Here is a 17076-nt window from a genome sequence, read left to right as displayed (position 1 = left end):
AAGTTTTAAATAAAGTTTTTTATTCGAGAAAATTCTAATTAGCTTAATTTAAATTACAGAAATAGGAACTTAAACTTGAGTTTGTTGAGAAGAGGGAGCACAATCCTCTAGCCAACTTGGCAATGTCTACAAAAAGTTTGAAATATCAAATCAAAAGATGTTGACAAAAGTGTTGGCTGTCAAAAGTCTGACTTTTTAACCATTAGATCTTTGGTCAAAAACATTAAAATCAAGATCTAATAGTAAAAATCTTAGAGTATCCACCATAAAATATTCGTTGAGGGGTGATTTTCACACTCCTTTTATTGGATTGAAATCAAACGAAATAAAAGGCCATGGTTATATAGGGGTGTGTAAGAGGCTAAAAAAGTGGGTAAAAATCAATATTTTTTGGTTGAGTTGTTTTGATGGGGCAGGCATTGAACACCATTCAATATTGTACAAACCAACAATTTATTTTTTTTTTAAGAAAAAGTAGAACAACTGGTGGCAAGCCACGATTATCCACTCCTTCCAGGCCTGGAAAGGCTGTAGTGAATTTCACTATGCCCGTGGCCACATTCAAGCTGACTCACCAACTGGTCCAACTTGGAGCGTCAAACCAACAATTAAATACACTCATGTTCTCTCCATGTTCCTTTTACTCTCCTTTTTAAAATATCACTCATCTCCTCTTATTGTAACCTCTATATATGATCTATCACATTATTATCAATTCCATAAAATAAAATAAAAAAGCAGACTTACCTTGACAACAAAAATCCCAGAATCTCAATCAAAACCAACCAATTTTGTAAGCTCGGACGGACGTCATGGATTGGATTCCAATGAAGTTGCCTTGTCTCTTCAAAACAAGGAAACGACAACGTTAGCAGCCACGTCGGCAGTGCCATGGCAGGACTGACCCTCTTGCAACCAGTCCGTCTTCTTCGATCCAAGTACGGAAGGAGGAGCTGATCAGTCTTGGTTAGCAATTTCTTCCTCCTCCTCAGATAATCAATCAACAACCGAGTCTGATGAGGACTGGGAGGAGTCCTTGGATATGGTGGTGGTCCGAGAGGCTGTTTTTCGAGCCGGAAGACAAGAGCTGCATGGTAGATATGATAGACACGGTGAAAGCAGCCGGCGGAGGAGGAGAGATGATGAATCCGTCGTTGAAGGAAAAGTACGTGGTGGTGTTAGCTAGCCAGCTTGGAATCGGAGGATCGGTTGAAAGACTTTAGGAGGTCAATGGAGGAGATGGTGGAATGTCATGCGCTTAAAGATTGGTGGAGCTGTTGGGATGGTATTTGAAGGTCATCCAGAAGAAGAATCATGGCTTTATAGTGGCAGCATTTGTGGATCTCCTTGTTGCTCTTTCGATTCTTAAATAAATATGCAATGAAGCAGATGGTCGCTAAACTACGTAAGTAAATACTGACGTGTTCTTTTCCTCATACTGCATTCTACTTCTGTTTATTTACTTGGAATAGGAAGAGTCATGAATCAAGTAACAGAAAGATGAATGAGAATGTGATCAACTAGTTCCACAACTTATTTAATTCGTGATTTCCATGAAACGCACACTTTTTTCCGTTTCCAAATGTGCTAAACAAGAAAAGTTTTCCAATGCCGATGTTTTAGTAAACGAAAAGAAATAAAGAATCACAATGATTTTAACTCTTATTCATTGTAAGTAAATATGCAAACCCTAACTTATAATTAATTACCTTGCGATATTTCAGCTTTCGTAAAGTTAATTATAAAATGTGAAAACCTGAGTTTAGCCCTTCAAACTCAATTTTCTTTATATAAAACCCTACATAACATTTTTACTCAAAGAAAACCCAATGACTAGGATGCACATAAGCAAATTCATTAACTTCATATTAATTCACACATTTTACATTTTTCACATGCCTAAAATACCCCTATTACATACTTGATGTAGACAATTAATTGTAAGGAAATAGTAAATGATTTTGCAACAAGAAAAAAAAAAGACATTAATGTTAAAAATTTATTGCATATTAATTTTTTTAGAAAGGTATTGAATTTTCATAAAACTATTCGATTCAGTTTTTTCACCCTACTCTTGAATACTTTTGAATTTATCCTTTTTTATTAATATATTAGAACATTGTATTTCATTATCTACATGCACATTAATTTACCTACGAACAATTATACCATGGGTGTAATTCAATGTATGTTAAGAAGAAATGTAGTTCGATGTATATTAAAAAGAAGAAATAATTTACCTATATTAAGAAGAAATGTAGTTCGATGTATAGTAGTAAAAATACTATGTTACACCCATGTTTATACAACAATAAAACGTGCCTAACATATCTAACAATACATGAAAAATAATTTACCTACAAGTTAGAGAAATGTTATTTGGTTGGGTGTAGTATAAATTTTTTTAATAATTGGAAAAATTAAATATAGCTAGGTGTAGTGTAATTTTTTTTATATAATTAGAACAAATTAATTTACCTACCTCCTCTTTGAAATGTTCATTTCCAATGATGCAAAATGTTCATTACCTAACTACAAATTAATTTCCAATAATTTACCTACAACAATTATACCATGGGTGTAATGTAACATCTTTCTTTACAATGATACAAAATATTGTATGTACCAACAACAAAACTTGCCTAACATAAGTACTTGTACATGGAAAATAATTTACCTATAACAAAAGAAATGCAGTTTGATGTATAAAATCAACAATATTATGTTCCACTCAACAATATTATGTTCCACTCATGTTTATACAACAACAAAATGTGTCTAACATATATAAAAATACATAGAAAATAATTTACCTACGAGTTAGAGGAATGTTATTTGATTCAAAATATATAATATAGGTGTAGTATTTTTTTTTAAAATAATTGGAACAAACTAATTTACCTACCAATTAATATGGATAAAATTGCTACGAAATATATCACGAAAAAAAAAAAAAAACTACTTTTCTAGTTTGACATAGATACGGTTAATGCAAACATTTTTTTCATTTTATTTCACTTTTCCTACTACTTTTAATTTGGCATAAATTTAGGAATTTAGAAAATGGACCATAAAGTATGAGTGGCATGAGTGTAAATAAATTGTATTAATAGGTCAATAGTGTTCCTATTTGTTTGCAAATTTTAAATTTGGGCTTAAATTGAATCTTTAAAGATAGATGAGTTTTTATCTAGAAATAATGAATTGTAAGGGCCAAAATCTAAAGCACCCTTATAAAATTGATTTTTTTTATTTTTATTTTTTATTTTACTATCTATGCCAGATAATTTGTCTGCTAAATGGAAAGATATCAATGGAAACACATGAAAGAAGGAAACGAAATAATCTACTACGAATCTCTCCTAAAGTAACCAGATCTTGTTTCCACCTCCTCATTGATACTGGAATGCAAACGAGTAAGTTTACATGCTTCCTCTTAAGGACTTAGGAGTCCTTAATTACTAGTATAAATAGTTCGTTCATGAACAATCCAAGGCACGCAATACTTTGAGCTCTAAGTAGAATTCTTTGGTTCAAAATTATACGAGCTACTGTGACTCTCGGAGGGTCTTTAGTCGGTACCACATCATTGTCTTTTTGTCTTGAAGGATTTTGCAGTTAGGTTGTTGATTACAATTGCAACTCAAGGGAGTGAAAATTTTGTCATAACAATGGCGTCAGAAACGAATTACAATATTCCAGGGGAGATTCCTGACATTGTGTCCTTGTATACCTTTGACAATGAACCTAAGAAAAGAAGCAGTGGAAAAGCAAAGAGTAGTAAACCAGAAAATAACAAGGAAGCGAGTTCCTCGTCAGCCGCGGAAAAGAAGAGCAGCTCTAATAAACGACAACCAACTACTAAGGACTGAACATCCGAATCTTTAGTAAGAAAAAAAATAACATCAGAAGCCTTGAGTTTAATTTTAGATACAATAAAATTGTAGGACCGATTTCAAATCTTGATGCATTGGCATGTTGAAGTATTACAAACTTCGACAGATTTTTGTTTTTGTTTCTTTTTATTTGATGATTCTCTTTGACAATTGTTTAATATAATGAATGTTTAGTTTGCATTTTTTTTTTAATATTTTTGGTTTGATTTAATAAATAATTTACAATTCTTGTATAATCAGTTGATATTTATGTTCGAACAAAGGTCATTACAGCCATCCATACTGTTACCATATTTCTCTCTCAAAAAACCTATAAAAACCCATCTCTCAGCCGCCAGCCTTTGGCTATGGCTGGGGCCGGTGGCTGTTTCTCCCTCCATACGTGCAGAGTTGATTGTCGCTTAGGAGAGAAACCGCCGACATGCACCTGTTTTCTCCACTGTGGACATGTCGGTTTTTTATTTTTTTAGTCTAGGTCGTTTTGTTATTTTGTCTGTATTGCTTCGTCAAGATGATTGTGCAGCTATGGTGTTTTGTAGCCTCGCTAACTGCGATGGCTTTTATGCGGGTTTTGATGCTTGGTATATCACGTCTCGTTTATGTGGCATATTTGTTTAGAGACTTTCATTCTAGTGATATGATTTGTGGGGTGGTCGTCTACGTGGCATATCTGTTTTGAGACTTCTCATTCTAGTGGTATGATTTGTGGGGTGGTCGTATATGGGTTTTAAATTATTTGTGTTTTGTGCTAATTACCTTCAGATCAAGAAATTGATCACTAGAGCATATATACCCATATGGCATCCTAAACCCTTGTAATTGGTTTTTTGTGGTAATGAAACTCTATCGCTTCTGTCCAAAAAAAAAAAAAAAAAAAAAGGTCATGTTACATAGAGTAAAGATTTATCTCTCTTAAATAGGTATATTGTGGCATCTGTATGTTGTTCATAAATTGACCAAATCGATCCGAACAATTAACCAAATCGAACCATGCAAATTCTTCAGTTCGGTTTTTGGTTTTTATGGTAAATCGGGGGAAATCGAACCATACCGGTTCAAATGACTCACGGATAGGCTCTTGACTTTGCTGTGATAACTTGCACCGATGTTCACTAGGTAAATGGACCAAACCGTCGTTCTCCAAAAAAACCTAACCTTTTTGTACAACCAAAAACTAATTTGCATATGTATCGTGGAATGTATATAGTTTTCAAAAGACCATACTTGACTCACATGGCTCGTTTGGTCGGTTGGATGATAGATTATGAAGTATTATAATGAACTTGAATCTACTGTTGTTTGATATGTTAAAAAATATCACAGATGAATTATGTATTTTGGATTCGTATCCTGAATAACAACAATTCCATACACCATACACTAGACAAGTATCACAACCTATTTATTTCAAAGGCAAATTTGAAGTGAGAGGTCTAGAAAATCTACGGTTCATACACCAAAGTCTTAAAGTTCCGAAACATATCTTCCCATGTTTCATACTAAGGTCAAATCTTCCAGGGCGGGGCAGTGTAGAAATATCTTTGTCATTCTACTCAAAGCAAGCATTATTCTTGATGGCAGCACATAAAAGAAATTTTTCAGTATGATCAGTATACAGGGTGGTACATCATGTGTCATTATAATAGTGGGATATGTGTTCTAAAAAGATAAATACCTAACAAATAAAATTTTCCACCACTTCTATTAAAACGCGTGGTGTATCATTTATATTCCGTTACAATGAAAAATTTCTCTAACAGATATCATCTCTGAATACAGCTGAAATCCTCCGCTTGAAAACTGGCAGAGCGGCAATGAAGGTAAAATTTTCTGACGTTGGATGAGCTGCATAATTTCATTACGCTATCTACAAACCCATATAAACCTTTGTTGTTGATCAGGTGAAGAAAAAAAATCTCTCATCTTGTAATTCACTGATCCTCTCTCCGTAAGTTGTTCTATCCCGTTGATATCGTGGCGTCTCATTTCAATAAAACAATGATATGTGTAAGGTTTTAAACACATAACATTGTATTATTGTCTTGTGACGTCACGTGACAGTGAACACATTTCATTTAAGTTGCTCTCCAGGTATACGTTAATAAACTCCACGTTGTAAAAGTTATACTTTTTCTAAATCATATCTTAAAAAACTTTCCTAGTTGTCAGTAAATTCAAAAATATGAAATATCACAAATAAAACTTTTAAGATGAAATAAAATATTGTATGCGATGATTTATTCATTAAAGTTGATGTTATGTATTTGAGTTTGTGGGTATGTAATAATCTATCAACATCACCACCTTGTCAAAGCTTAAAAGTAATTCTAACATATGAAGCATGTTGTAAAAGTCAATCGAAAAAACCTATCGATGGAGTGTTCAATACTAATTTATTCCTCTCATCTGTTACGATGTCTCTAAAAAGTCCAACCATAAAATCATCTTGAAAATTAAAACAATGACGTGGCAGATTCAGGATCCACTACAGAGTAAAGAACCACGAGCTCTTCAGTACAGAAACATGTAATGATAATGGATTTTAAATGATTATAGCCATTCCTCAAAGAAGTTAAAAATCTGGTCAAAAAAATACATTTGATGATGAACTTTGAAAATATTCAAGAACAAAAAGAACCCTAATTTGGTCTGAAAGTGCTAAGAAACGACTGCCCATTTATATAAAATTACAAAATATGAACTCGGAACGCCGCCGGGCCGTCGAAGCAGCAGGGGACTATACAAGCATATGTGGAAAGACAGACCCCTCTTATTCAGTGTGCGATATACAGGGAAGGGCAACAAACATTCGACAGGATACCAAAACCGATAGTACACATCGCTGGCTAAATCAACAGAGAGCCGGTAAGAGCGAGAGACTTGTCAAATCTACCTCCTGGGTTCGTTCACGTTCTTCCCCTCGAAGAATTCACTCAACATTCGCTCAAGATCCTCTGCGGTGTACCGGATGTACTTTTGGGGATTCTTTCCACTCTCAACCAGAGGCCTGTATGACAAACAGAACATACAGATTTTGGCACCAATAGATACAACTAGTACTAAACGTGAAGGATAAAAAAAAACATGACACCATGGATATGACTTCCAGGCCAATTAACATACAATAGTTACATGATATTCAGCCGGAATACCTGAATTGAAGTGTTGTCCTATTAAGTTCCTTAGATAAATAAATGATTAAGTATCTAAAACATGGTTAGTTAAGAGATATCCTCCTTAGAGTCCCTAGACTCAGTCCATGGGCCCACTGAAGTGTCTATGGTAGTTGTGGCCTTGTTTGGTCTCTAGGATTGCATTGGAATGAATAACCCGCTATATTCAAGAAAATAGGTAGAGGTGAATGAGTTTTCATCCCAGGGAATTAGGTGGATTAAACAAGAAGGAAACTTCTTCCTTCCAATCCCCCCAAAAATGGTAGGATTGGAAGGGATAAGTTTCCTTCATGTCCAGTCCCCTTTTGATTGCCTCCAAATGAAAAATCATTCACCTTTACTTTCAACATACCTTGAATATAGTGGGTTATCCATTCCAACCCAAACCTCGAGGTCCAACGAGCCCTTAATGTCCAGACTCCAAAGTACTAAGTTTTTTTTTTTTCCCCCAATCTAGACCCAAGATTATTAAGTTTGGTCAAACTACAAGGCTTAAATGTCAAAATGGTCCATGTGATGTACCCATTTAGCCAAATTAGTCCTTGGGTTTTCAATTTAGCCAATTTGGTCCAAGAATTTACCTCTGTCAGCCAATCTAGATTCTTTTCTATTTCAGAAACAGTAGGCCATTTGATAACCATTTCATTTTCAGGTCTTAGTTTTCAATTTTAGTTAGCAAAAGAGAAGAAATATAAGAGAGAAATGAAGGGATGAACATGGGTGGAGTATGGGTGGTGGGAAGTGGAAGAAATGAGAAATAAACACTAAAACTAAGAACTTTTGATAGTTTTCTATTTCTAGTTTTTGTTTTCTACATTTTCCTTCACCCTCCCTCCACCATTCATCCATCCTTCATTCCTCATTCCTACATATACATTCCCTATATCTCTATGAAGGAAAAACATGAAAACTAAAATGAAATGGTTATCAAACAGGCATTAATGTTTATTGTTCTTAAAGGGATGTATAGTTATACTGGACATGTGGTGAGAGCGCATGCAAAACAATAGAAGATAATGAAAACACACCCATAGCGCTTTATGAATGATCTGTAGGCAGGCAATAAGACTTCAGCAACTGCAAGTCTTAGTGACTCTCGCAACTCAGAATCAGGAACTGTCCACTGAGATTGTTTTTGATGAAATTCCTCAAACTGCATATTGAACGTCTTGAACCTGAAATGGATTACATTTCAGCTGGTCAACATGTTGATGACAAAGTAATCCGTGAATTGATAGATAATCAAGTTACTATTTTAAGTGTATGTTTCATAGGATAGAATTTGAGATCAACCTATCTTTAACAATTGCTCTGGAAACTCCACTGCTTCCTCCTTCAGCAGCTATTGAACTACCACCTCCAGATGACGTCAAGCCTTGGATGGAGAGGCACTGCAGAATCTGCACGGAAGAAAACACCAACATTTCAGAAGGCAGTGAAACACCTCTTAAGAGAAAAATAAAAGAAAAATGAACATGCAGAAAGTGTTAAATATACGTAAAGCATGCTTCTGCATCACTGCATTACGACAAGAGAAACCATATTTTCCACGAAATATATTCAGATTGGTTGGCGCTCAAAAAGTAGCAGGACATAGAACAGTCACATGGATCACCCTCTTTCTACTATTCCGTAGAACGGTAACTATTCTTTTTCGACCTTTTTCCTCTATCTAAATTTACTTTTCTTCACACACACAAATGTTCATGCAGAAGCAAAAATAGTATCTCTATACATTTCTAAAAACAGAGGATACTGATGCTTAGAAAGAAGCTTAAAACCTCACTCTATAGTCTACCACATTAGGTTACAACCATGTCTCCTAGCCTTTCTTTGATAGTTCTAACATTTCTCTCTAATCAAATCACCCAAAAGACGGTTATAACACCTTTTAATGCTGAATTGAAGTAATCGACACCCAAGTATACCTTATGTAAATAACAAGCAAGTTATTTCCCGTTTGTATTGGACCCAAAAACCTTTATATTAATTTCCTTTTCTTTTATCTTTTATCTTCTATGTTTTCTCCAATCTATATGAGGCCTAATGGAACTTCCTAACTACAATGCAATCCTGACAATCAAGCGAAGATACAGAAAGAATATTTGATATTAAGCTACAACAAATTAAGATATTAAGCTTTTATAAGTAAAAGACACTTGGCCCACACACACAAAAACTAAACAAAACCAAGGGAGAAGAGAAACATAATATAAGTAAATATCCAACAAAATCTGGCACTATACAGTCCTTCAATTTAGAATATTATTCATTTCCAGGATCTACACCACTTGCATGGCAGATGAAGGATTTCTCAAAAATATTTCAAATATCTAAACTGAAAAGCCATAATTGTACAAATGTAATGGATTTTTATATGAAAAACACATAGGTCATGGATTTGAAAACGGAAGCTATTTCTTATAATAGTGTAATCGACATGCCAAACTAATGGTTGAACATATCAGACTATGACGGAATCAAAACACAACACTACTAAAGCACGCAGGGTTCAATTTTTTCTTATTAGTGGATTTTGAAGGTCTGTAAAACTTTACATTCCATAACTTCTCAATGGGGTACTAATACGTCTAATATCACAATGACAATCTAATATCTCATACCTGGATCATATCTTCATCAATTTTTTCTTATTAGTGGATTTAAGGTCTGTAAACCAACTTTCTGTCCCATTATTAACATATTTAAAAGACAAAAGAAACGCAAAAAGCTTAACATCGATCATAATACAAATAGTAATGGCCCAAAAAGCAAGAACCAAGTCCCTATAAAGAAAAAACTAAGGTAAATGACAGAAAGATCGTGTAGGGTTCAATTAGGTCAACAAATCAATTATTTTAACAAACAGCACCTTTCCCCAAGCATTTCTTTTGTATTGGTTTGCATGCTGCTGCACAATTCTCCGGTGTCTTTGCACCCAATCATCCCCCAACAAATCTTTGGCTTCAGATCTGAAAACAATTTGAAACAGGAGTGGCACATAAAATAGGCTTGTAACACATAAACCAAAAAGTCAAATAAAACATATCTGAGACAAACCTCCGCACAGATCTGACCATATAGTGAATATTATTCATGAGAAATAGGTGAGTTAAAGCTGGATCTCTGTACTGCTTAGACTTCCCATCCAAATTGGTTTGAAGAGCTTGCATTATTTGCATTGTGACAGCAGCTAATTGTGAACCACCATCATCTCCATTTTCAAATTCTTTGAAAAGTTGCTTCAATGTCGACTGGTAACTGTCATATATAGTTTTGGTCAACTTAGAAAGCTGTCAAATGAAAAATTAAGAAATAGGCATACAAAACCTATCTAACAGTCACAACCTAAAATCGATTGGCCAAAAAAAATATGTATCCTATGTATCAATGCATACAAGAGCAAGCAGTGTAAAAAAATATTTCAATAGAAACTATGACGCATGTCTTAGAGGATCATCCAACCAATAACCATAGAGCACCACTATCTGACCACAGGACCAGGAAAAGTCTTAAAGCCTAATTAGTGTATCTTACTCAAAAAGAAACTTCACATAGTTGATCACATAGCTTGTCAAAGGATGGACAGTGCCATCAGTTACAGCAGTTTTCGTTGCATCCCTTTCAACGGCTTCTTCAAAATCCCCAAAGGTACTTTTTGCGGTCTGGGCAAGCCTTTTTGTCAAGCTTGAAGCTGATTCTCTAATTTCAGCACAAGCTTTACCTATGAAGATCGTTTCAATCTGCAGAAGAATTCAGGGATCAACTCAAAGCATGAATCTGGCACCAGGCCATCAGGCCATCAAGCTACCTACTTTCTCAACAAACAAGCAAGTTTGAAGTTACCTAGACACCACGTTAATGCAAAATGGAAAGTATTTTATTAAATTTGATGTTCTACATAAATTGCATTGTAAGCAGCCACCAAGTGTACAGAGTGAAATAATTGATAACTAATTCTTCCAATTATGAAAATGCAAACAATAAATATTAAACATCATGGATGTGCTTAAGTACTGAAGCCCCAACAGTATAGTAATATCTTGTAAAAGAAAGATAACCAAACAAATATTCAAAATATAAAGAAGCTAAGTATTTTGATATAGATGAAATGGAAACAAGAAAAATTATAATTTGATATGGATGTGATTCACAATTTGTGGAACAAAAGCCATCTGTATCTGAAGCAGACATATCTTGGAAAGAAACAAGAGAATATAGATCTTAAAATAAAATCCCCTAATTCTCGAACTCAAAGTTGTCTGATATACTTAATGATCCTATGTTACCTGATGTGATGAATTCCTAACGGTCAAAGTGCTCTAGACAAATCAATATCCATACAAACTTCAGCACCTAAGGGGCACTCCTAATTGTGTCATTTCCTTAGCTCCAATTTGTCATATTGTATATAGAGTGCATGCTTTATAAATTTGTTAAATTATTCAAACCTCTGAGTGAAGCTCCCGCATTATCTCATACATGTCTAAAAGTACAAATAACTTTTCCGGAGATCTTTTGCTGTTAGCAATTGCCTCGCCAAAACTAAGTAGAACTGAGACACTACTTCTGGTAACTTCAGCAAAACATTGGTCACCAAGAGAATCAAAGGTTTCGAACATTTGATCGCAAACTTTCCGCTCTCCGGCAAAGAGCAATTTGACCTGTTCATGGACAGTTAGATAATGAAGAAAAACAAGGATAATCTATGAAACTGAGGAAATGCCAGAAAATCCTTACAGCTATACGCATGTAATGAATCCAGTTCCCAATCTTGGCCTCCAAAATTTCCCATTGCATTTTCTGAACATCATCCTTGCTAAGTTTTTCGACCCCCAATTTATGGAGGCTTTCTTCCAAAACTGAAGAACGAGTATCCCTTCAAAAATGTTCAAATACAAGATCTGAATTAACCAGCTAGCTTCAATATTAATGGTGTGGTTAGGCACCCAGGGAGGACAGCAGAAATTACAAATGAGATTGAAGCATACAGGCACCTCTACATCACAATAACTTTTCTTTAGGATTTGAAAACTTAACTCCTATTATCTGAGGGCACTGAGACAAGTATGGGTGCGTCAACATAGGCACAACGATTGTTGTGTATATCATGTTTAAGAATGGAAAAAAAAAAAAAGACAAACTCAGAAAACCGAAAACAAACAATCAAGATGAATAACACAAAGAATTTACGTGGTTAGGCTATGTGCCTACTTCCATGGGGCAGCAACAACAAACTTTCACCATATCAATACTGAATGAGTACAACAAATTATGTTGCCTCAGTCTCTAGAATTAAAACTTGACCAAAAACCTGAAAGAACAAGAATAAGAAATACACTCTTATCTCCTTTGTTTTCTCTCACACACACTTTACCCTTTCAATATTCTCTCACACTAACTCCTTGAGTGGTATAATTGATTGTTTTGCTCCACTTCAAAACTAGTGCAATAGCCCCTTTATATAAACATAATAAATGTCTTCTTCAATGAGGAATACTAATCCTAATTGGAATCTAGTTGGGAAACCAACTCCAATTGGGAAAAAAATTATATCCTCTAAGACTATAACTCCTAATAGCCTTAGGACAGCTCATTGAGCTGGAAAAACCCAACAATGTTTCCTATGCGTTTTCCAAAAGTCCAGATACAAGGATAGTGAAATTTTACATAGTTAGACATCTATCAGTGCTTTAGAAAACAATTACTTGTAAAAGAACCATTCTCAAATGATTTAAGACAACAATAACTAAGTGCAGTTTTCTTGGAAAAAGTGATCAACACCTTGTTAAGTTTGGACTCTTTCTAGCAGATGAAGCAGCATCATTTCTAGGAACACAAAGAAGTATTTGACACATGTGGACACAAGTGTCATATCCTTTGGGTGTGCAATGCGGAAAATGTTCTATGGAAGTGTCCCACACATATAGGTCAGTTCTCTTCTAGTCATAAAATTTGAGCTTCACCAACATTGAATAACTTTATACCCAAAAAACAGCAACTGTTTAACAAATCACCCGACGTTGATAAAATATGAAATCTTGAAATAAGCTGTTGTCATAGTAGGGAGTGAAAAACCAGCATGCCACATTGATAACTGAAGAGCAAAGAATGCCTCTTTATTACCTGTAAATTATTAGCAGCTGCCGGTGGTGACCAGCTTGAAACATTTGCTGGGCTAAATCATGTAACAATGGAAGAACCCGTAGTGGTATCAGAGCAGGAGGTGTGTAAACAGCATTTTCTAAGTTACCGTTGTGGTGTTCAGGATGGTTATTGGATGAAGGATTCTTGCCACCATAATCACCCTGATTCCCAGGAGATCCTGAGGATGGCCGCAACGAGGTTGGGAGGCAATCAAAAAGGCGTTCAGGTTCCACAGGTTTGCTGAAATTCGAAAACAAATATATGGTGTAAATGAAGCACCATTTCAATTCTGAAAAAAGGCATAGTTACAGTTCAATAGATGACCTAACAACCTATCTGAAGGTCATTAACAAAATTAACATGCCTCATAAAAGCAAAGGCACAAAAAATTAAACTTCCCAAAGAAAAGTCGCATTCTATCTCAAAGTTAAGCAATAAAAGTTGAATATGACGTTAGTGGAATTGACCATTTTGGTTCCATAGTTTGACCTTGGATTCAATTGGGTCTCTGTCTATGTAACACGGATACTGCAAAGTTTAATAGGGTGAGTATCCCATACGGATATGGCCCCAATAAATTTCGTGTACAAAAATTGAAGTATCTGTTGACATTAGGATATGGTATGGATAGGTTTAGATACATTTTAAATATGGTAAAGGTTACGGCACTAACAGGGATTATGATTTCAGGAATTTAGGGGTCAGTTTGCAATTTTAAAAGAAAATTTAGCCTGCCAAATAAATCTTTCTTCTCCTTCCTGGTTTCACAAAATGGAAAAGGGGACTACAGATTTTATTTTCCTTAGTCTTATTTATGATAAGAAGAAGAAGTTGAAAAGAAAAGGGACGGGTCCCTTCAAAAGGGAAGGATCTCTACTAGACTGGACTGGACTCAGTCCCAATCCTGTCAAGTTGCACCTACCATGTGTGTTCAACCAAAGAAAAAAGAGAGAACATAGAAGTGTAACATGACATGTGGTGAAAATAGGAAAATTCTTGACATAAAAAATGCATAATATTAAAGAATATCTGCTAAGTGCTGGACTGAACAGCCACATAAAGAGAAGCCCAAGAGGTATTAGAGAGGTGCGTACAAATATGATTAGCCCATCATGCTCTCCTCTCACATTGTTTTTTAGAAAGCCTGTTCCAATATTGAAATAAAATTACTAATGCTTTCTATATAAAAGGATGGGTAGAAATTTGCCAGTTAAACTCATTTTTAAAGTATACACAGTATTCTAATTGACGTATTTGTATCCTAGTTTTTAGAGATTTTTCATATCGCCCTACCCGAAAACCTATATATGCGTCATGCATCACAATCCCTGTATTTTCAACTGTTTCCATCAAGTCCCTGTAGTTAACCATTAGTTACAATAAAAAAAAGGGGTTTGGGATTGAGTTGGTTAGATTGGGGATTCCAATGATTGGCTGGGATTCGATTGTAGAATTGTTGGAGAAGATGTAAGTCTTCCATGCTAGATTTTAATTTATGAATTGAATGTTAGATTATCCTTTAATAGTTGAACACCTTTTTTTTCGTGGACAATATTACCCCAGCACTAATGACTCTACCATCTGAAAGATTGAAGAAATTATAATTTAGGACTTGACTGTAACCAGTAGTTAACTATTGATACTTGACTGAAACAACTGAAACTACAATGACACATTTGAGACCAAAAGTCAAACTACAGGACCAAAATGATTGTTTCCCCATGAATAAATTCAATTGTTAGAAGGTGTTACAATTAGACAAAAGGTATTACCCTCCAATGCCAACACAAAACACAGACAAACAGGACGTGATGCACATGAAACAGAAACTGAAATGAAAGAAAAGTAGAGCATAAGCTGAAATGGAGGCAAAGGAAGTAATAGCACCGGAAGAACAGCATCGTTAGCATTCAAATACAAACCTGTAAGACAATAAAAGCTGCTTAAACTCTTCTTCCAGCTTCGAAATAGCTTTAGCAAGCAAACCATTTGCATCACTGAGAACTCCATCACTACTCTTAAAGCCTTTTGTGCTACTAAAGAACCGTATATTTCTTCTTAGCTGATCAATTGCTTCTAGATAACTTTCCAAGTCCTCACGAGGCCCTCTCAGTATTTTTGCCTCAGCCTGCAAATTGAAAATCAGACATAAGGGGTACAGAATACACACACACACGCACACACCCCTAGGCAAGATAAGGCTAAAGCAACACTGTCATGCGGTAATATCCCAGCAATTAACTCTAATAGGCATTTTTACTGCTGGAAATGATAAAAAATTATTACAGGTAGATTATTGAAAATCCAACGACTACTAAAGAATCAACTGTTAGGTAAGATCCTCTCTTGCAAGCTATGAAGCATGGACAACTATAGAAGGTGGCTGAGTGGGACATATAGTCTAGGTTAGTGCCTAGGCTTCATGACTGCATCGCAAACATTCACCAAAGCAAAAACATTACATGTCTACCTGTTGTAACTTGCTGGTAATTTTACATAGTTAAATTGCTTGAGTAAATTATTAACAGCACATTTATGCGAAAATAAAAAGAAAAAGTGCATGGATTTGAAATGACTAATGGATCTAGTAATTTCAAATTCAACAAATTATGTGGAACCAGTAATTTCAAATCCCACTTTAAGTGCACTGTATCCAGGGTTTTGCATAGTTTTTCTGCCTAATCTAGTCACACTCTCAAAAATCGAATTCCTTTCCTATAAATCATATGAAACCAAAAAGTGAACAATGCTCATCCTATAAAAGCACTCAAAACCCCAGATGAAGAAACTAGGCGCATTTCATGGTAAACGGCGCAACTGCAAACAATCAAACGTCAACAAATAAAATCCCAGAAATACAACGAAAGTTAAGTTTCATGCAAGAAAAAGAATTAGGTTTACACTCATTCAATATAAGGTTGAGTCTAGTTAAAATTAAACAAGTTGAGAAAATGGAATTGGGTGATCTAACTAACAATTACTGTATATATGTCGTTACAAATTAAGCTTAGAAATGAAAATATACCTGATGAGAAAGATCGAATTGCGCCAATATAACCTCAGCAGCCTTCAAGGTCTTATCAATGTTCTCATGGGCTTTCCGAATAGAATGCGTCCTAATCTGCACAATCCAATATTCAGACAAGCCAGCCCAAACAACGAAACACAAGCTTAGGATCAAGCATATGAAACCAAGTCAAAATCCGAGAGATCCGCTGTTTGGTCACTGAGAAAATAAAAGAAGAAAAATATATATATACATATATATGCTACTCTTCTGTGAGGAATGTAAAGGCCAAGTCAAACCCAAAAGCCGCGATCCGAACGTGGAAAAGAAAACGCAAGGTAGAAGAAGAAGAAGATGAGAAGGTGGGACTGACCTGGGTAGGACGCATAGCGGTTTCGAGGGCGGAGAGGCGGTGGTCAAAGGAGCCAAGAATTGAGACGACGCTGTCAGTGATAGTCTGGCTCTTTTGCAGTGACTCTCTCATGGTGGCTGCTCTCGCGCTCAGTGAATCGCCGGCCGGTGCGGCGGCCACAACAGCCATTCTTCTCCTTGTTGTTTGAATCTTCTTCTCCTTGTCCTCCTCCGTTGTTGCTGCAGAGCTTCTTGAACGAAACAGGAAAGGAAAGAACAAACGAGGATTTAATTTAAATTTTTTTTTTAATTTGTATTTAATAGTTTAGAGTTGGCGAGATGGTAATTATGGACCCCACTGATAGTTAGACATTTTCCTGTGGTTTCTTTTTTTATTCTTTTTTATTCTCTTTTTTTGGGGTCAAAATTCCTGTCTTTCTTCGGACACACTGTTTTTTCTCAAGTCTCCTCTCCTCTTTCTATATTCTCTATCCAATAAGAA

General features: G+C 35.3%; 1 protein-coding gene and 1 pseudogene across 1 annotated transcript; one reads left to right on the top strand and one right to left on the bottom strand.

Moving 5' to 3' along the window:
* The first annotated feature begins 578 nt into the window (after nucleotides 1-578).
* On the top strand, nucleotides 579-1373 carry LOC103933631 (annotated as a pseudogene).
* Nucleotides 1374-6423: 5050 nt separating this feature from the next.
* LOC103933614 (exocyst complex component EXO70A1) lies at nucleotides 6424-16866 on the bottom strand. Its single transcript, XM_009343304.3, has 12 exons — nucleotides 16597-16866; nucleotides 16242-16337; nucleotides 15139-15344; nucleotides 13196-13456; nucleotides 11810-11948; nucleotides 11521-11733; nucleotides 10607-10812; nucleotides 10130-10330; nucleotides 9942-10041; nucleotides 8363-8469; nucleotides 8098-8244; nucleotides 6424-6903 (listed from the first exon to the last, which is right to left on the bottom strand). Exons 1-12 carry the CDS (start codon nucleotides 16762-16764, stop codon nucleotides 6786-6788), a joined length of 1962 nt encoding a protein of 653 aa, XP_009341579.2. The 5' UTR covers nucleotides 16765-16866; the 3' UTR covers nucleotides 6424-6785.
* Nucleotides 16867-17076: the final 210 nt, after the last annotated feature.

This window comes from the organism of the source record quoted next, unplaced genomic scaffold (assembly GCF_019419815.1).
Source record: "Pyrus x bretschneideri cultivar Hongxiangsu unplaced genomic scaffold, Pyrus_bretschneideri_v1 Contig62, whole genome shotgun sequence".
NCBI classification, from domain to species: domain Eukaryota; kingdom Viridiplantae; phylum Streptophyta; class Magnoliopsida; order Rosales; family Rosaceae; genus Pyrus; species Pyrus x bretschneideri.
The sequence above is the reverse complement of the archived record's forward strand: the minus strand, read 5'-3'. Positions and strand labels throughout refer to the sequence as shown.